Consider the following 17,008-nt stretch of genomic DNA (forward strand, 5'->3'; position numbering starts at 1 on the left):
TAAGAGAAAGCCCATTTAAGAAGCAAGTAGTGATTCACACACATAAGAGTACATAAAAGAACACATAGAATATGAAGCATTTAACGTGCCACTTTAGTTACGATGGGATTTGAGAAACTATTAAATGATTTTAACATTCTACTTTAAAGACAAAATAAACTATGTGATTAAAATGGAAATGTTGACCTTTTTTCACATTGTGTCTCAGTTTTTTTCTTTTCTCTGTACCCTAATATGCTTCCATATGACACTTAGACGGTGGGCTATTATTCGCCTTTTCAGGGCAATTTTGATATCTGACCACTTCTTGCGACTTTCTGAACTTCAACTTTCGAGTTTCTCTTCCACTCTGTCACTTGATCAACTTCCTTTGGTTGTTTATATCATTGCTTTAACCAACAAATAGTACCATTTTTCTTGCCTCTACTTGGTATTCGCTGAAATTCTTCTTTTTACCTATGCTTTTGCCATTGTCTTTTCACAGAACGCAAAATGCAAGGAGCTACTTATATTGATTTGCTTATTCAAAGAGGCATAATTCTGGGAGGAGTTGGGGGTGGGGCAGCAGGCATGTGCATGAGCGTTACTTTTCACGCTGACCGGGATTTATGGAGCAGAAGAATGTTGAAGTTGGGGCATGCACAGATTTCTGCATCTGGATATTTTTGTGCTTACTCCAAGTTTTATTGTGAATTCTACACATGACGTTATGCATGAGGCCCCAGGTGATTGTTATAAAAAAAGATGCTAAATGAGGTCATCATCATGAAGAAACCCTGTATAGTAGATGATGGGAAACTAATGTGAGAGGGAGACATTTGGGGTTAAGAACTGTTAATATATTCAGGGCTCACTGAACACTTGGGGCTCACTTCATGAACTGAGACAGGCTTTATGTACTCTGCAATTGTTTTCTATAAAGTGCAATAAAGTCTAAATTATAACTGGCTTTCTGAAGATTTCTCAACAACATATTCTGACCACATTTAAAAAAACAAAGAACAAGTGGTGTTTATTTATTGAGTTCCTCCTTCAGCATTACCAATCTTAAATTGTCCAAGCAAGATCTAACTTTTTGATTAACCAGCTTCAATTTCAGGGGCATTACTTTGTTATGTTGTTATGGGGAGGCCTTATATGTGTCATTACAGGACACTAGACAGCACCACTTGAAAGTCATTATTAATTTTAGATTATCCTTCAAATCTTTCAGTTTTGCTAAAAAATATAGCTTCCATAGTATTCTGCCAGAGACGAAAAACATGGCACATGGGTTAATAACAAAGGTAATCAACAAAAACAAAAATCTAAATTAATTCATGGTTATGAAATAGAAAACAAAATGCATAGTGTTAAAACTATACATAGCAACCGTAAAGTTCATGATATTGTCCTAGGGTGACCCTACTACATAGACCTCAATAGAATGCCACAGATCCAATTTAAAGACCTTTTACATTTACACTTGCCAGCCAGGTCACTGTCAGGATTGAATGCTGTTATAGTTAAATACTTCCCTCTTTCTTTGAAGTCTATACCAATTAGATAGAGTACCAGATAATCGGCATATTCAGTATTAATGTTTGTAGTGCACCACCTATTGGAATGCATTTTGTGATACATGTAGTAATGAAATTCATTACAAACATTAGCACTGCTTTTACAAATCTTCGTACCTAAAATTGGTTATAACAGAGACAGAGCAACCAGATGGACACACGCACACACACACACACACACACAGAGACAAGGTGGATTATAGATAATATTTTCAAAATATAAGCAGAGTACGATGAGTGTGACAAAATAATACAGCCTGGATAACAGGCTATGGGATGGCTCTCTGTGTTAGTATGTTGATTTGGTCTGTAGTCCAATGTGGCCCAGCATAGCTTTTTCCTGGAATGGTAGAAACAGACAGCATGGATCTCTGCATAGGGCAGAAGCAAGAGGAGAGAGAGAGAGAGAGAGAGACTAAGCCTTTCTGTCATCCTTAATTTAAAGGAATCTTGTGGCTTCTTGACACACCCCTTGAATCAGTGGGGGTGTAGTGTTATCAGCTATACAGCATGATTCAGCCCCTATTCTAACCAAAACCATTGTTTTAATGTCCTTTAATTTCCACCACCTGTATTCCCTCAGGCCAGCTCACCAACACATGGTTTTTAACTGGTCTTTTCTGAGATCTAACCTGTAATAACATAAGCAACTGGTTTATAAAGTTTTTTTTTTAATCTAGCAATGTATATTTATCATAATATTATTACACCATCCTCATAACAAGACCTTTCTAAAGAAGTTGTGACTTGTTGTGAACTCCCAGCTGTCCCAGCAGTATCCCATCTCACAAACCCACAATTAACTTATTCAAAAACCACAACAAAACATTTCACAAAAATCACCAACCTTTAATAATCACCAAGCAATGCAGAACACAATACACAAATGTCCTTATACCATTGATAGACTGCTGCCAGCCTTATAAAGGTTTATGGGTAATGCAGTCCTTCACCATTCAGTGAACTTGCTTTGGTAGTTTGGTGAGTTCTCTTTTTCTTTATTACTTTTCACATGGGTTCCTCTGAGTGTTCAAGTTTTCTCTTACAGTCTGAAGACATTCTCCTTAGGTGGATTAGCCATGCTGCACATGTGTGTGTTTGTGTGTGTGCTCACCTGTGATGGGCTGGTGTCCTGTCCATAGTTTGTTTCTGCTTTTTGCCTAATGCTTCCTGGGATGGGCTCCAGCTTCACCACAATCCTCCTCTGAATAAGTGGGCTTTGGAAATGGATGGATGGATGAATGTTCTTATACCTACAGCATCAACATCTTGTGTAATGCAATGGAGGGAATGGGAGTGCATTGTCCTGAATCTATATATGACGCAAATGACTAGTATGCCTTTTTTGGTCATTGGACATTGAACACCCATGAGACTACTATTGTAGCTAGTAAACTAATTAATAGTTAATTTCATGTTATCCTGTCTGCAAATACAGCTGTAAGATTGACTTGTAGTTTTCCACTTTGGCAGCTTCATACCTTTTGAGCATATATTTCTGTAGATGTGACACCCATCACAAATATACTGTAGTTTAAAAAATCAAAATATGTTAAAACTGAACTACTTACCATTAAGTGCCACAACTGTAACTGGCTTGAAATCATTAGGGATTCTCACACCAATACTTGACCTTTGAAGAAAGAAGACAGCCAAGTATCAGGCATGAGCCATTGCTTACTACGTGAAGCTAAACTTCATTTACTGATTTGGTTCTTTAGTCTTAACTCATTCTTACTTATATTTCTGTTCTCACATATATTATTTATTGATTTGTTGACTCCCCTGTATTGACAGTCATTTACTCCTTCCAGACTGCTCAAATGATCATAGTGTATTGAACTTGAGGACAACACATAACAATATTTCTACTACTACTGTTATGTAGTAAAAACAAAAATAGACTTACTATAAAAACACAAATCTGTTGGCATCGAAATCAAAATTTTACTGTTTTGTTTGTTGCTCTGGAAAAACAGACAATTTTCTGTTAGGTATATTGACTAGGAACTCATTTTTAAGTAAACAGTTTTATGCTAAGATTATTGTTAGGAATGCATTTATCACAATTTTTGAATGTTTGTACATATTTAGTTAGAATTATTAATTTTTACCTTCATTATTTATATTTTTAGCTTGGATTATGCTATTTTGTCACAATTTTATGTTTTAGTATTTATGGGTGCTGCCATTTTAGTACTTTGCATGCTTTGTGTTGCTGGGCACACTGCATGATGTTTGATGCCATAACAAGTATGTTATAAAGCTGGGGATTTACCGGAATCAGTGTCTAAACTTTAAGTAATTAAACTTTTTTTTTTTTCTGGAGACTTGTGTGCGAGTTTGCAAACAATTGAGGGAAAAGATTTACTTTTTGTCTCTGAAATTCATTATAAAAATCTAACAATTTGTATTGCAATTCTTTTTGTAGTTTAATGTGTCATCTATGGTGCAATGGTCCATATATGAAAAGAAAAGCTTTAAAACTTACAGAATGTATCCATTTTCAAGTGGTAAATGCTCTTCAGTCTGCATCTTATAAAATGAAGTTCTGTTTGCTCTATTCTGTTGCATAATCATTTCAATGCATATTTGCTATACTTTAGAATTATTGTGGGTTTTATTTGTTTTGTGATCACACATTGGGCACCTCATGAAAATCATATTATCATCTGCTAATTTTTAGTGCCAAGAATCTGTGATAAAACAATTACTTACAATTTCCTTTAACTATCATAAAAATAACTATGAAACATAGAAACCATGCTTTCTAAAACTGAAACAATTGTCATTCCAAAATAGACATATCAGGCAAAATGTAAAGCTTTTATCACATTTGGATTAGTGTCAAGTTGACCCAATTTTAAAGCACAAGAGCAAGACAGCAATTGTTTAAGTTTATAAAAATGCTTCCCTTAAGAACATTTCCTGTGGCAAATTAAGTTATATCATGATTGTGAAAAGAATAACCAATGTTAAACTTTTAAGTGGGAACCTAACTATCAAAAAAGGAAGAGAGAGAGGAGCACCACCTGTACATTCTAGATCTCCATCTGAAAAAGGGATTTACTATCTCACATGGATTTCTGGAAATCTATGATTAGTTTTAAGGTAATATGACACATATCATACAAGAAGGATTGTGTTTTTATGGTGGAGGTTTAGGTCATTTAGTAAACAAATGCCTGATGTTTGGTAGGAAACTGGTTTGCTCATCCTATGGTAGAATTCTTAGGACTAGTAGTTATTACCAGCCTCTTTTGATCAATTATCCAACAAGTTTAACACTTCTCAGGACCATGGGGTGATGTTGAGAATATTTAATCACATAAAGGATGTGATAGATACAAATAACATAAAAAACACTGACAAGTCCTTCTGTATTTAGTAGGTTTTAGTGGACTAAAGGCATTAAGATTCACACTATCAAAGACAGCAATTTATTTATTTGAAATGAGGAAACCAGGGGAACACCCAGCCTTCCACAAAGACACCACAGAGAGACCACGCTGATTTACAATGTATATTTCTCTCTCTCTCTCTCTCTATATATATATATATATATATATATATATGTATATGTATATATATATGTATATGTATATGTATATATATGTATATATATGTATATGTATATATATATGTATATGTATATGTATATATATATATATTGTGGTCCCCGGCCGCGAGGCGTCCGTCCTGGTTCTGTTGGGAGCTACGGGTCGAGGGCATGGAAGCCCTACCCTGTAGGGGCCCGTGGCCACCGCCAGGCGGCGCCCCGATGCCGGTTCATCCCGTGTGGCCCTCGGCCGGGGATGGAGCCCGGCCGGGATGCCTTAGAGGACCGGAGGAGGGCGTGTGCCTCCTCCAGAACGAGTGGGGGCGTCCGTCCTGGTTAGACAGGGGGCCTCGGGTACAGGGCTTGGAAGCCCAGCCCTGTAGGGACCCGTGGCCACCGCCAGGCGGCACCCCAGTGCCTGTTTATTCTGGGAGCCCGGCACTTCCGCCACACCAGGAAGTGCCGGGGGGAAGACGACCGGGGAGACACGGACGGCTTTCGGGTGCGCAGCCGGCACTTCCGCCACACAGAGGTGTGGCCACCGTTAAGTGCGGGAAGCAGCTGGAGCCCATCCGGCTCCCCATAAAAGGGGCCGCCTCCCTCCAGTCAGCGGTGGAAGTCGGGAGGAAGAAGACGGAGCTGGAGAGAGGACAGGAGGCGGCCAGAGGAAAGGCACAGTGACTGTGGGCCCTGGACTTTTGGGGGATTCGGTGCTGAAGGCACTGGGGTTTCGTGAGTGCACGAACTTAATAACTTGTATATATTGTATATAATAAATAGTGTGTGGTGCAAAATATGTCGTCCGTCTGTCTGTGCTGGGGCCAGCGTTCACAATATATATATATATATATATATGTATGTATATATATATGTATATATGTATATGTATGTATATATATATATATGTATATGTATGTATATATATATATATATGTATATGTATGTATATATATATATGTATATGTATATATACTGCTCAAAAAATTAAAGGAACACTTTTTAATAAGAGTATAGCATCAAGTCAATGAAACTTCTGGAATATTGATCTGGTTAGTTAAGTAGCAGAGTGGGTTATTGCATTATCCTATTTGCTTCAAAGTGGCTTTTTAAAAAACCTTTTTCATATAATGTATTTATGACAGTTTAAAAAAAAAAAGTACTGCTCAAAATTATAATTCGCCATATCTAACAGGAAGAGGTGGTGGTACAGGGGTAAGATTGCTGACTCGCAGTTAAATGATCACTGGTTTGTGTCCAGGAGCTTCCTTTCTGTTATTTTATTTATTTACTGTAGATTCCAGAATATAAGCCGAAAATTTCGTCCTAGCTTGGAGTTTGGGGGTCGGCTTATACAACGAGTATTGTTTCAGATACAAGATTTCCAGCGCAATGCCGGTTTTGCCGATGAATATGGAAGTAATTAATGATGAAACCACAGCGCCATCTTTCAGATGAAGAAGTAACCTTGCATGCCGGTACTTTAAATTAAATAAAGAATTTATTCAAAAAAATGTTTTAGTTGTTGATCTATACTAATAAAAGGCAAAGCCCTCACTGACTCACTCACTCACTGACTGACTCATCACTAATTCTCCAAGTTCCCGTGTGGGTGGAAGGCTGAAATTTGGCAGGCTCATTCCTTACAGCTTACTTACAAAAGTTGGGCAGGTTTCATTTCGAAATTCTACACGTAATGGTCATAACTGGAACCTATTTTTTCATCCATAGACTATAATAGACTTCTGCTCGATGCCCGTGGGAGGCGGAGTTACGGCTCCCACGTAATTTAGTGCCTGCCCATATAAGGCCGTCCGTCAGCGGCAATCCAATAGAAACACTGCCGCTAAATATTCACGGGTGAAGGACTGTGCTTATGCAGAGTAAGATGAGATGGTCAGAGTGGTGTTTGGCACAAACTCAGTGAAACTGCGAGAGAAACTTTTAAGTGCCGGGTCTTAGCTAACATTAAATACAGCCGTGGACATCGCACGAGATGGCACCAGCACAGCTGGGAAACTTCGATGCATGTACACCGAGCAGCTCACGTGAACTGACGAAGTGCACAGACAAAAAGCAACAGTTCCAAAGAGTGCTGAACAAAAACCAAATTACACAATTGAGAAGGCAGCAAAAAAATATGAAGCGTCTGATAAATACAAGCATATTCATAAGTGCAACTACTGTGGAAACAAAGCACACGGTGGAAAAAGTCAATGTCCCTGTAAAGGAAGACAGTGTAAAACAATTACGGTATATTGACAATCATGTTGCGTTACTTTTAAAATGTTCCCTTTTCTTTTTCATAACTTCTTTAACACACTACTTCTCCGCTGCGAAACGCGGGTATATATACGCCGATCTACATACTCTCAAATAGACAAGCCACACGCCGTGGCGCAATGGTAGAGGCTTTGCCTCTAGTGCCGACATCCGAGGTTTGATTCCCGAGTGGGGAATCACTGAGTATGTACGCGTGCTTCACGATTTATTTCACCCTCACATCCCCTTGGTTTGAGACATATGAAAAAATATGCGGTTAACGCAGAATCATGTTACGTTATTTTTTAAATGTTTCCTTTTTTTACAACAAACACAGCTGAGAAGCTTCGATGCATGTACTCCATAACGCGTAAAAAAAATAACGCATTTAATCACACTTTGCATTCCAAGCAAAGGAGAACTTTTGTCAGTGCATGATTTCCTGGTACATCGATGACATTGATGCACACATCAGAGCTACAAAAATGTTAGAGTCAGAATAAAGCGCGTTCCTACGACTGATCGGAGGAAAATTTCATTTCAAAAGACTACCCGAGCGAAGCCTTGATAAAAGCATGGTTTTGTGCACACTGAAAAGCAAGCAAAATTAGATGCATTACAGAAAGTGGACTTTGTGGCCCTTACTGGGGATCATTGGACTTCCGTAACTATTAGTAATTCTAATTACATCTAATTACAAAATGTTCAATGATCACACTGTTTTAGCCTAATGTACAAAATAATTTTGGCTAATTTTGGTCAAATTACCTTTTATGTTTCTGACTTATTTTTTTAAGAAGAAAAACTGCACTTTATGTTGAAATTTTGGTTATTATTATTTAAAGACAATACCATTCTGAAAATGTACTTAAAGTACTTAAACTACCACTTTATTTTTAAGTCTGCCCAATTTTAGCCAGGGATGATATTTTTGTTTCTGTTTTGAATTGAATTGCAGTTTAAAAGCATTTTTTTTCAGAAATTAAAAGAGCTTGAGTTTACAATATTCATGTCCATGTCTATTATTTGATTTAGGCGCCCAATAAAACCCTTTTAAATTAAAAAAATACATTTGCGATTTGGGGCAAATTTTCATGTGTGATTACATACGATTAATCAAGATTAATTATTACACAGCCTCTAATTAATTAGATTAATTTTTTTAATCGAGTCCCACCCCTAATATATATATGTAGATAGATATATGTAGATTTGTATATGTATATGTGTATATACAGTATATATGTGGATATATGTGTATATATATATATATATAAATGTATGTGTGTGTGTATATATATATATGTATTGTCAGGGATGCCAGGGGCAACGACCCGGCCGGGACGCCGTGAGGGACTGGAAGAGGGTCAAGGCCCACCCTGGATCACATGGGGGCCGCCTTCCTGGTTGCTCTGGAGGTGCCCCAATTTCTTGGGGACCTGTTACCTCAGCACTTCCGCCACACCAGGAAGTGCTGGGGGGAACAATAAGGATGATACCCGGAGAGCTGCCGGAAGAACAGCCGCCACTTCCGCCACGCTGGGGCGTGGCCAAAGGGGGAGTGTCGGAAGCACCTGGAGCTCATCCGGGTCATGTATAAAAGGGGCCGTCTCCCTTCATTCGAAGCTAGAGTCAGGTGGAAGAGGATGAGGCAAGAGAGGAGAGTGGAGGCGGCCCGAAGAAAGGCATTTGAGTGGCCAGGACTGAGTATTGGGGTTTGTGCACTGTATGCTGGGTCTGAGTGACCATTATTATCTGTAAATATTGTAAATAAAACGTGTGGTGGTGAAAAACAACATGTCCGCCTGTCTGTGTCCGGGTCGGCTCCACAGTATATATACTGTATATGTATATGTATATATATATGTATATATGTATGTATATGTATATATATATATATGATTTGTATATATATGTATATATGTATGTATATGTATATATATATATATGATTTGTATATATATGTTTATATGTGTGTGTGTATATGTATATATATATATATATATATATATATATATATGCCTGCAACACTCATGACAATGACAACACAATTACATTGTCAATCATGTTACGTTATTATTAAAATGTTTCCTTTTCTTTTCATTACTTCTTTAACACACTACTTCTCCGCTGTGAAGCTATAAAATATATATATATATATATATATATATATATATATATATATATATATATATATATATATATATATAGATAGATATAGATATAGATATGACAACAACACTCATATCAATGACAAAACAATTACATTAACAATCATTTTACGTTATTTTTAAAATTTTTCCTTTTCTTTTTCATAACTTCTTTAACACACTACTTCTCTGCTGCGAAGCGCGGGTATTCTGCTAGTTTTATTAATAAAATTTATAATAAATTATCGAGAAGTTGCGTTACAACCTGAATGCGGTCACGTGTATCCGCTTGCGCAATTTTAAACAAACAACCGAGAGCATTAGTAAGCGTCAGTCGGAGCCCGGATACATGTGTTTGTGGATGTAATTTCAGTCATTGCAGTGATTTATCTATATATATAATTCACTAAGACCATGCAAGCAAGACACATAATTGCTAAGGAAAAGCAGTTCCTGAGGGAAAAGATTACTCACTATCCAGACCCAAAAATGATGCTATGGAAAAATAAATTAGAGAATGGCTTTATTTAATGGTCAAATAGTTCTATTGGAACAGATTTTTTATTTGTCAAGAAGAAAGGTTGGGGATTAAGACCTTGTATTGATTACCGATCCTTAAATAGAATAATTGTAAACAATAATGATCCCCTTCCGTTAAACTGCTTGTTGCTTAACAATGTCACAAGCTCTGCTATTATTTCTAAAATCAATCTAAGAAGTGCTTATAATTTGATAAGGATTTGAAAAGGGGATGAATAGGAAGCCATTTTTAATATATACATTGTTAGCCAACACACTTGCTGTATTTCAATCATTTGTCAATGGTACTTTTCCTGATGTCTTAGGTACCTATGTACTGCTGTGAACTGATGACGTTCTAATCTTTTCTAAAGATCTTGATACCCACATCTGGCATGTAAAGGATGTATTACAAAGATTATGTGTGAACCATCTGTTTGCTAAATTACAAAAATCTGACTTTAGTCATGAGAATGTTTTGTTCCAAGTGTATGAGATTACTCATAATGGGTTAGTTATGGACAAATCTGACATAGCTGCAATATTGGAGTGGAAACCATCAGAAAGTATTAAACATATATTAAGAACTTTAGTGATATCATCACCCTGATTACCTCATTAACAAGGAAAAGCCATAAACTGTGTGTCTGGACAACTGAAGCTCAACAGTCTTTTGAAAACCTAAAGTCATTGTTCACTACTGATTCCATGTAAAGACACTGTGATCCTAGTACTATTTACAAAATCCTTCCCAATAACCCATAATAACAGTGAACAATAAACTTTTAGATGCACACAAACACAGTTCAAAAACACAATCCAGTTTAAAGTATGAAATGGATGGTGACACGCGAAAAAATTCCCCAAGTGGTCACCCTGCTGGAAAAATCATATCTTTGTCCTTTTAAGCCTTATGTATACATACCTGGAGTCAAGTGATATTTCAGTTCTGATATTAATTGTAGTTTTATTTTATAAAATTAATTTTTATTTTATTTTCGTTCTAGTTTTCAGTAGAAGCAACAATTATTATTTTTATTTAGTTCTGTGTTTAAAATGTTTGTTTTTCTTTTATTTAGTTCTGGGTTTTTTACATAATATTAGTACAATTTTCATTTTTTTTTCTTTTGCAAAACCACAAATGCAGGCCTACACATATTTCAATGCAAGTTATGATTCAGTCAACAAAATACACTCACAGGTCATAATGCCGTTGAACACAGCTTGACTATCAGTGATCAAATAGATTAAATGGCCTAATGAGTACAGTCAGCAAGATGAAATGTTTCAACCCAAGAAACCAGTCTGTATAAGCACATTGCTGTTAAGCTTTAAACAAGCACATATTTGTTTGTTCATGTAGCAATGACATCCACTGCACAGATAGCCACACTGTGAAAATATACGCTTGACGAGCGCCTGTAATGCAGATATACAGACAATGTCCTCGGCCACTGGCACCAGCAGACTGTATGTTGACGTTCGTGGCTGGTGAGGTGCTGACTCATTCAGAGTCAGACTTACAAATATATGAACCCAAAAAGGTAGCATAATCACTATTCAACTGGCAGCATGCACATTGACTACTGGTTATGTTTCATATCTCATCAGCTTTCTTTACACACAGATAGGTAAGGCACATATTTGGCTAAGAAAGAACATCACATTTATAGCAACGAGAGAGAGAGCATTTGCTCCTCTGTTGCAATTTCACAATTCATGCTTATTTAATACAAATGAAAGTATAGAGTGGTGTACAAAAAAAAAAATTTCAATGTTGACCTTAATTAAAAAATGTAATTGTTTTAAGGAAAACAAAAGAATATTTTATTTAAGGTTAAAAGTAAGTTTTTAATATAAAATATTGGCTTTTTTTCTTGGTCTAATTCAATTTTTTATTAAACTGAAAACCGTTTATGGTCTTACATTTATTTGTGAATGAAGTCCATGTGCCTATCCTTCTCCATGAAAATCTCTGTCACTTGTAAAAGTCCTCTTTATTTTCCTTTAGTTTTAAAAGTCTTAATCTTCCATTTTGGCGGTAAGTCAGAACAAAAAATAAAATAAACGGACCACTGCAGTGCACTTGACTTTCTGATATCGCTAACTTAATTGATGCCGAGAGCCTCTGCGCAGAACAACAGCACCTGTTGGGCTCACATCCGTCACCTTCAGTGAGGCACAGTACTGTCTGTTTCATCTTGTGCCTTTTCACTGTGGTTTTATGTGGTTTAGATCAGCAAGACTAAATATGTCAGACATATTCTTTAAAGATATTAGCCAAACTGTAGAAAGTCAAGGTGTATAATAAAAGTGTCCACAAATATTATATAAGCGACATACAGAGAGACAGCAACAGGCACACGCCAATTGCAGGCATCAGCCCAGAGTGTAAGGGATAGCGCAGTCGAAGGCTCGGCTCATCTCATCGGGAAATGTGCAAAATTCAGTGATTTTGACTATAAAAATGATCAAAATTATTGGAATACAGAAAACAAATTTATTGCACAGACCAATGGACAAATTCATTTTATGTTATTATTATTAGTTTTTGTTTTTTTTTTTACTTTTCATGATGACAGGTGAGACTGCATGGTAAGAAGTAAGATCATGGTGCCAGAGAAGTGCTGGACTTCCACTAAGTACTGATCCAGCTGGTCCTGCACTGAAACCCCAAGACTCTTTTCTTCTTCTCGCATGCTACATTTGCTTTTATTATCATCTGTGCTGTAATTAAAGTATTTCCACACATTTCTTTCTTGCTTTCTACCCGCAAAACATCTGTGGAAAACTCACCATTGTCAACCACAAATGCTTACTGCTTCAACCCGACGAGCCAATGTGCTCAACAAACAAACAACGGTCCTTTATGGAAGTTGCGCCACAATGTTACTACATGTAAGCCCAAGTTACAAGATCACCACATCATGAACAGCACAACATAACTGAAGTCTCAGGGCGACCTACAAACAACTTCTGTACATGACAGAACCGGATTGAATGAAAATGCTATTGCTGATTTTTTCATTTTTACTCAATTTTCATTCTCATTTTAGCTTGCTCACATATCACCAATATTTATTTTTATTTAGTTTTAGTTTCTCTGTTTGTGTTAATTTCAGTTCTCGTTCTTGTAAAACGAAAAACAATATTTTTAGTTCTAGTTCTCGTTTTTGTTATGAAAATATCACTGCTGGAGTCGTGATGTCATGTCTATAGCTCTCAAGCGGTCCTATGATACAGCGTGACCATAATTGCCTAGGTATACCTCATTCACTTTATCTGCAAAATTTTACTACCAAGATTATGCCAAAATAATTTGAAGTTATTTTATTATTACCATTTATTTGTCTAAAACATATAGCATCATGGACAAATATCAGTATTTTTATATTGCATTTTATGTGTTGTAAACAGCACTCCGAAAATACATGCTTTTTTTCAGGATTTCCTTGTATCTATGTATGTACATCTGCATTTGTATCTTGTTTCTTACTAATTGGGTATTTACAAGTTTAGATCAGAATGTTAAGAGATAAGTGATAGCAGATTATGAGTCAGAGAAAGAGGTACACAGGTGCACAGCACGGAGACAAACAAACAATGAACATGAATTGGGGTACTTAAAAGACCATTACACCATTATAATCCACTCAGATCTACTAAGTTTTTGCATTCACAGAATTCCAATCTTTGGGACACTGACTGGAAATAAAAAAAGATAGAAAAGTCTTGTAAATAGCAATAAATCCTTCATTATTACTATTATTTCGCAGGGTTTATACATTTTATGGTACTCTGCCGGGTGCTGAATTTTTCCTTGTAGCTGTAACGACATCTTGAACCTCAGTCAAGGTGGGTTCTTTGATGATGAACTCATTGGTGGGTTCAGTAGTAGAAATCTAGGTTTTTGCATTCCTCTCAGGTCTTGTTCACTAGCCTCATTGCTCTGGGTATGGTGGAGATAATGATCGATGTCTTCCTTGAAGCGTATGAGTAGGCCACTGTTTTTGCACAAAGAGTCTCCTGGGAAATTCAAAGGGGTCTGTGACAAAGGCTGTATGCTTCCTGGCTCTTTCCCTACCCTACAGTCTGTGTCCATCTGCCCAGTGAAGCATGATGAGCTTTCCTCTTAAGAGATCCCAGATATCTAATAGTGCCAACTTTTCTTTATTACTTGCCATCTTGTACTGTTGTCTTAAGGTCTTGAGCTTGCATCTTAGCTTTGCTGATAGGTTGGTATGCTGTTGTTTTTAGTGCTCTTCTGTTCCTTTATGCCAGACTGTTCAGCTGTGAACGTAATCTCTGTCATTAACTGAAGCTTGAAATCCACCTCACGTTCTGCTGTTCGTTGCTTTTTCTCCTTGTTAGCTGTGTGCCATGATCCAGTGTTATTTTTGATAAAGGCTTCCTGATGGAGCTTATGCTACTTGGAGGCAATGGACACTGTAGTCTGACTCCAGTCCTGGCTCCAACTGCATCTCAACAGGGGCTGAACTTGTTCGCTGCAGTTCTTGTTCCCCCAGATATTTCATCTTGGTCTGGTGGATCTTAACAATGCCTAGGTTTTAGTAGTGAGCTTTGAATTGACTGTCATAGACCTTTGATTTGCCTAAAATTACTTAAATTTCCAGGCATATGCAAAAGTAATCATTGAAAAAATAAGTTTGTGTATACTGAGAATCAGAAGCAGCACTAGGACATCATATCATGGTGAGTCTAATGATGTTAAATATACATTCAATTTAGAAGTTCAGCCATGCTAGCATAAATTGCTTATTTTTTTTTTGCATGTCTAGTTTGAATGTTTTTGTTAACACAAATTTAAACGCACTTACAAATGGTGAAGATAAACTGACTGCCTACATTTTGTTGTTACATAAGACAAACCAGCCCATCACAAGGCACAAATAGACAAATAACATCCGGTATAACTTTGACCAATATAGCATGTCACACATATGCGCATGGGGGTCAGTTTACAGGCTCAAATAGTGTTATTCGTCAGCCAGATTGGGGGTTGGCACTTGCAATTGATCCTGTGTCTTCTTGTTTCCCTGCAGTTCAGCCAAAGGCCCTGACTCTCAGTGACATCACTACCGAACCACCCACTATCATACAGTGCATCCAGAAAGTATTCACAGCGCATCACTTTTTCCACATTTTGTTATGTTACAGCCTTATTCCAAAATGGATTAAATTCATTTTTTTCCACAGAATTCTACACACAACACCCCATAATGACAATGTGAAAAAGGTTTACTTGAGGTTTTTGGTATTTTTTTGGTATTTACAGCCTTTGCTCAATCCTTTGTCGATGCACCTTTGGCAGCAATTACAGCCTCAAGTCTTTTGAATATGATGCCACAAGCTTGGCACACCTATCCTTGGCCAGTTTCGCCCATTCCTCTTTGCAGCACCTCTCAAGCTCCATCAGATTGGATGGGAAGCATCGGTGCACAGCCATTTTAAGATCTCTTCAGAGATGTTCAATCGGATTCAAGTCTGGGCTCTGGCAGGGCCACTCAAGGACATTTACAGAGTTGTCCTAAAGCCACTCCTTTGATATCTTGGCTGTGTGCTTAGGGTCGTTGTCCTGCTGAAAGATGAACCGTCGCCCCAGTCTGAGGTCAAGAGCACTCTGGAGCAGGTTTTCATCCAGGATGTCTCTGTACATTGCCGCAGTCATCTTTCCCTTTATCCTGACTAGTCTCCCAGTTCCTGCCGCTGAAAAACATCCCCACAGCATGATGCTGCCACCACCATGCTTCACTGTAGGGATGGTGTTGGCCTGGTGATGAGCGGTGCCTGGTTTCCTCCAAACATGATGCCTGGTATTCACACCAAAGAGTTCAATCTTGGTCTCATCAGACCAGAGAATTTTGTTTCTCATGGTCTGAGAGTCCTTCAGGTGCCTTTTGGCAAACTCCAGGCGGGCTGCCATGTGCCTTTTACTAAGGAGTGGCTTCTGTCTGGCCACTACCATACAGGCCTGATTGGTGGATTGCTGCAGAGATGGTTGTCCTTCTGGAAGGTTCTCCTCTCTCCACAGAGGACCTCTGGAGCTCTGAAAGAGTGACCATCGAGTTCTTAGTCACTTCCCTGAGTAAGGCCCTTCTCCCCTGATCGGTCAGTTTAGATGGCCAGCCAGCTCTAGGAAGAGTCCTGGGGCCTCATGTATAAACGGTGCGTACGCACAAAAATGTTGCATAAGAACTTTTCCACGTTCGATGTATAAAACCTATACTTGGCGTAAAGCCACGCACTTTTCCACGGTACCTCATACCTTGTCGTACGCAAGTTCTCCGCTCGGTTTTGCAGACTGGCGGCACCCAGCGTCAAAGCAGTTGTACTGTTCCTGTGTAGTTACTCCTTATTTTCCTGACGCTGCTTTATAAATACACAGAAACTAACCGCATATTGTTTATTAGTGTCATGCATCTGATTGTAATTAACTTGTGATAATATAATGGTCCAGGGAATAGCCATAGTATTCCAAATACCATAACTGCTTTAGCATTGTTACTCTCACTGCACCTTCTTCTTCTTCTTCTTCTTTCAGCTGCTCCCGTTAGGGTTGCCACAGCGGATCATCTTTTTCCATATTACTCTCACTGCACAACTCAGAGTATTTATATCATTGTATCTGAGTGGGGAATCACAGCAGCAGCTGATCGGAAAGAGAATTATCGGGATACAGAATCAAGCACACGCGGCCTCAGCCACGGCAAAATGTTTCAAAGCCTTTCCTGTATGGACCTCGCAGTTCAAAAACAGTTTCATCCCAAGAACTTTAAACGCAGTCAATCAAGTGCTCCTTGTAGAACTGTTTGTACTTATAAAATCGCCTCACTGTAAACTTGCATTACAGTTATAATATTGTACAACCTGAGCCACTTTATAAAGCGTGTATTTACATATGATGACGATATCATTTTTAAGATGAAATGCAGCAAAATATG

At 37.8% G+C, this 17,008-nt stretch overlaps 1 protein-coding gene across 1 annotated transcript in view; it reads right to left on the reverse strand.

Annotated features, from left to right (window-relative positions):
• LOC120542543 (NXPE family member 2-like) overlaps nucleotides 1–17,008 on the reverse strand; it is a 137,815-nt gene that overhangs the window by 24,426 nt on the left and 96,381 nt on the right. Inside the window, exon 4 of the mRNA XM_039775074.1 lies at nucleotides 3,131–3,192. Within this exon, the coding sequence (XP_039631008.1) occupies nucleotides 3,131–3,192 (62 nt within the window). The remainder of the gene's footprint in view (nucleotides 1–3,130; nucleotides 3,193–17,008) is intronic.

This window comes from Polypterus senegalus, chromosome 13 (assembly GCF_016835505.1).
Source record: "Polypterus senegalus isolate Bchr_013 chromosome 13, ASM1683550v1, whole genome shotgun sequence".
Classification (NCBI taxonomy): Eukaryota; Metazoa; Chordata; class Cladistia; order Polypteriformes; family Polypteridae; genus Polypterus; species Polypterus senegalus.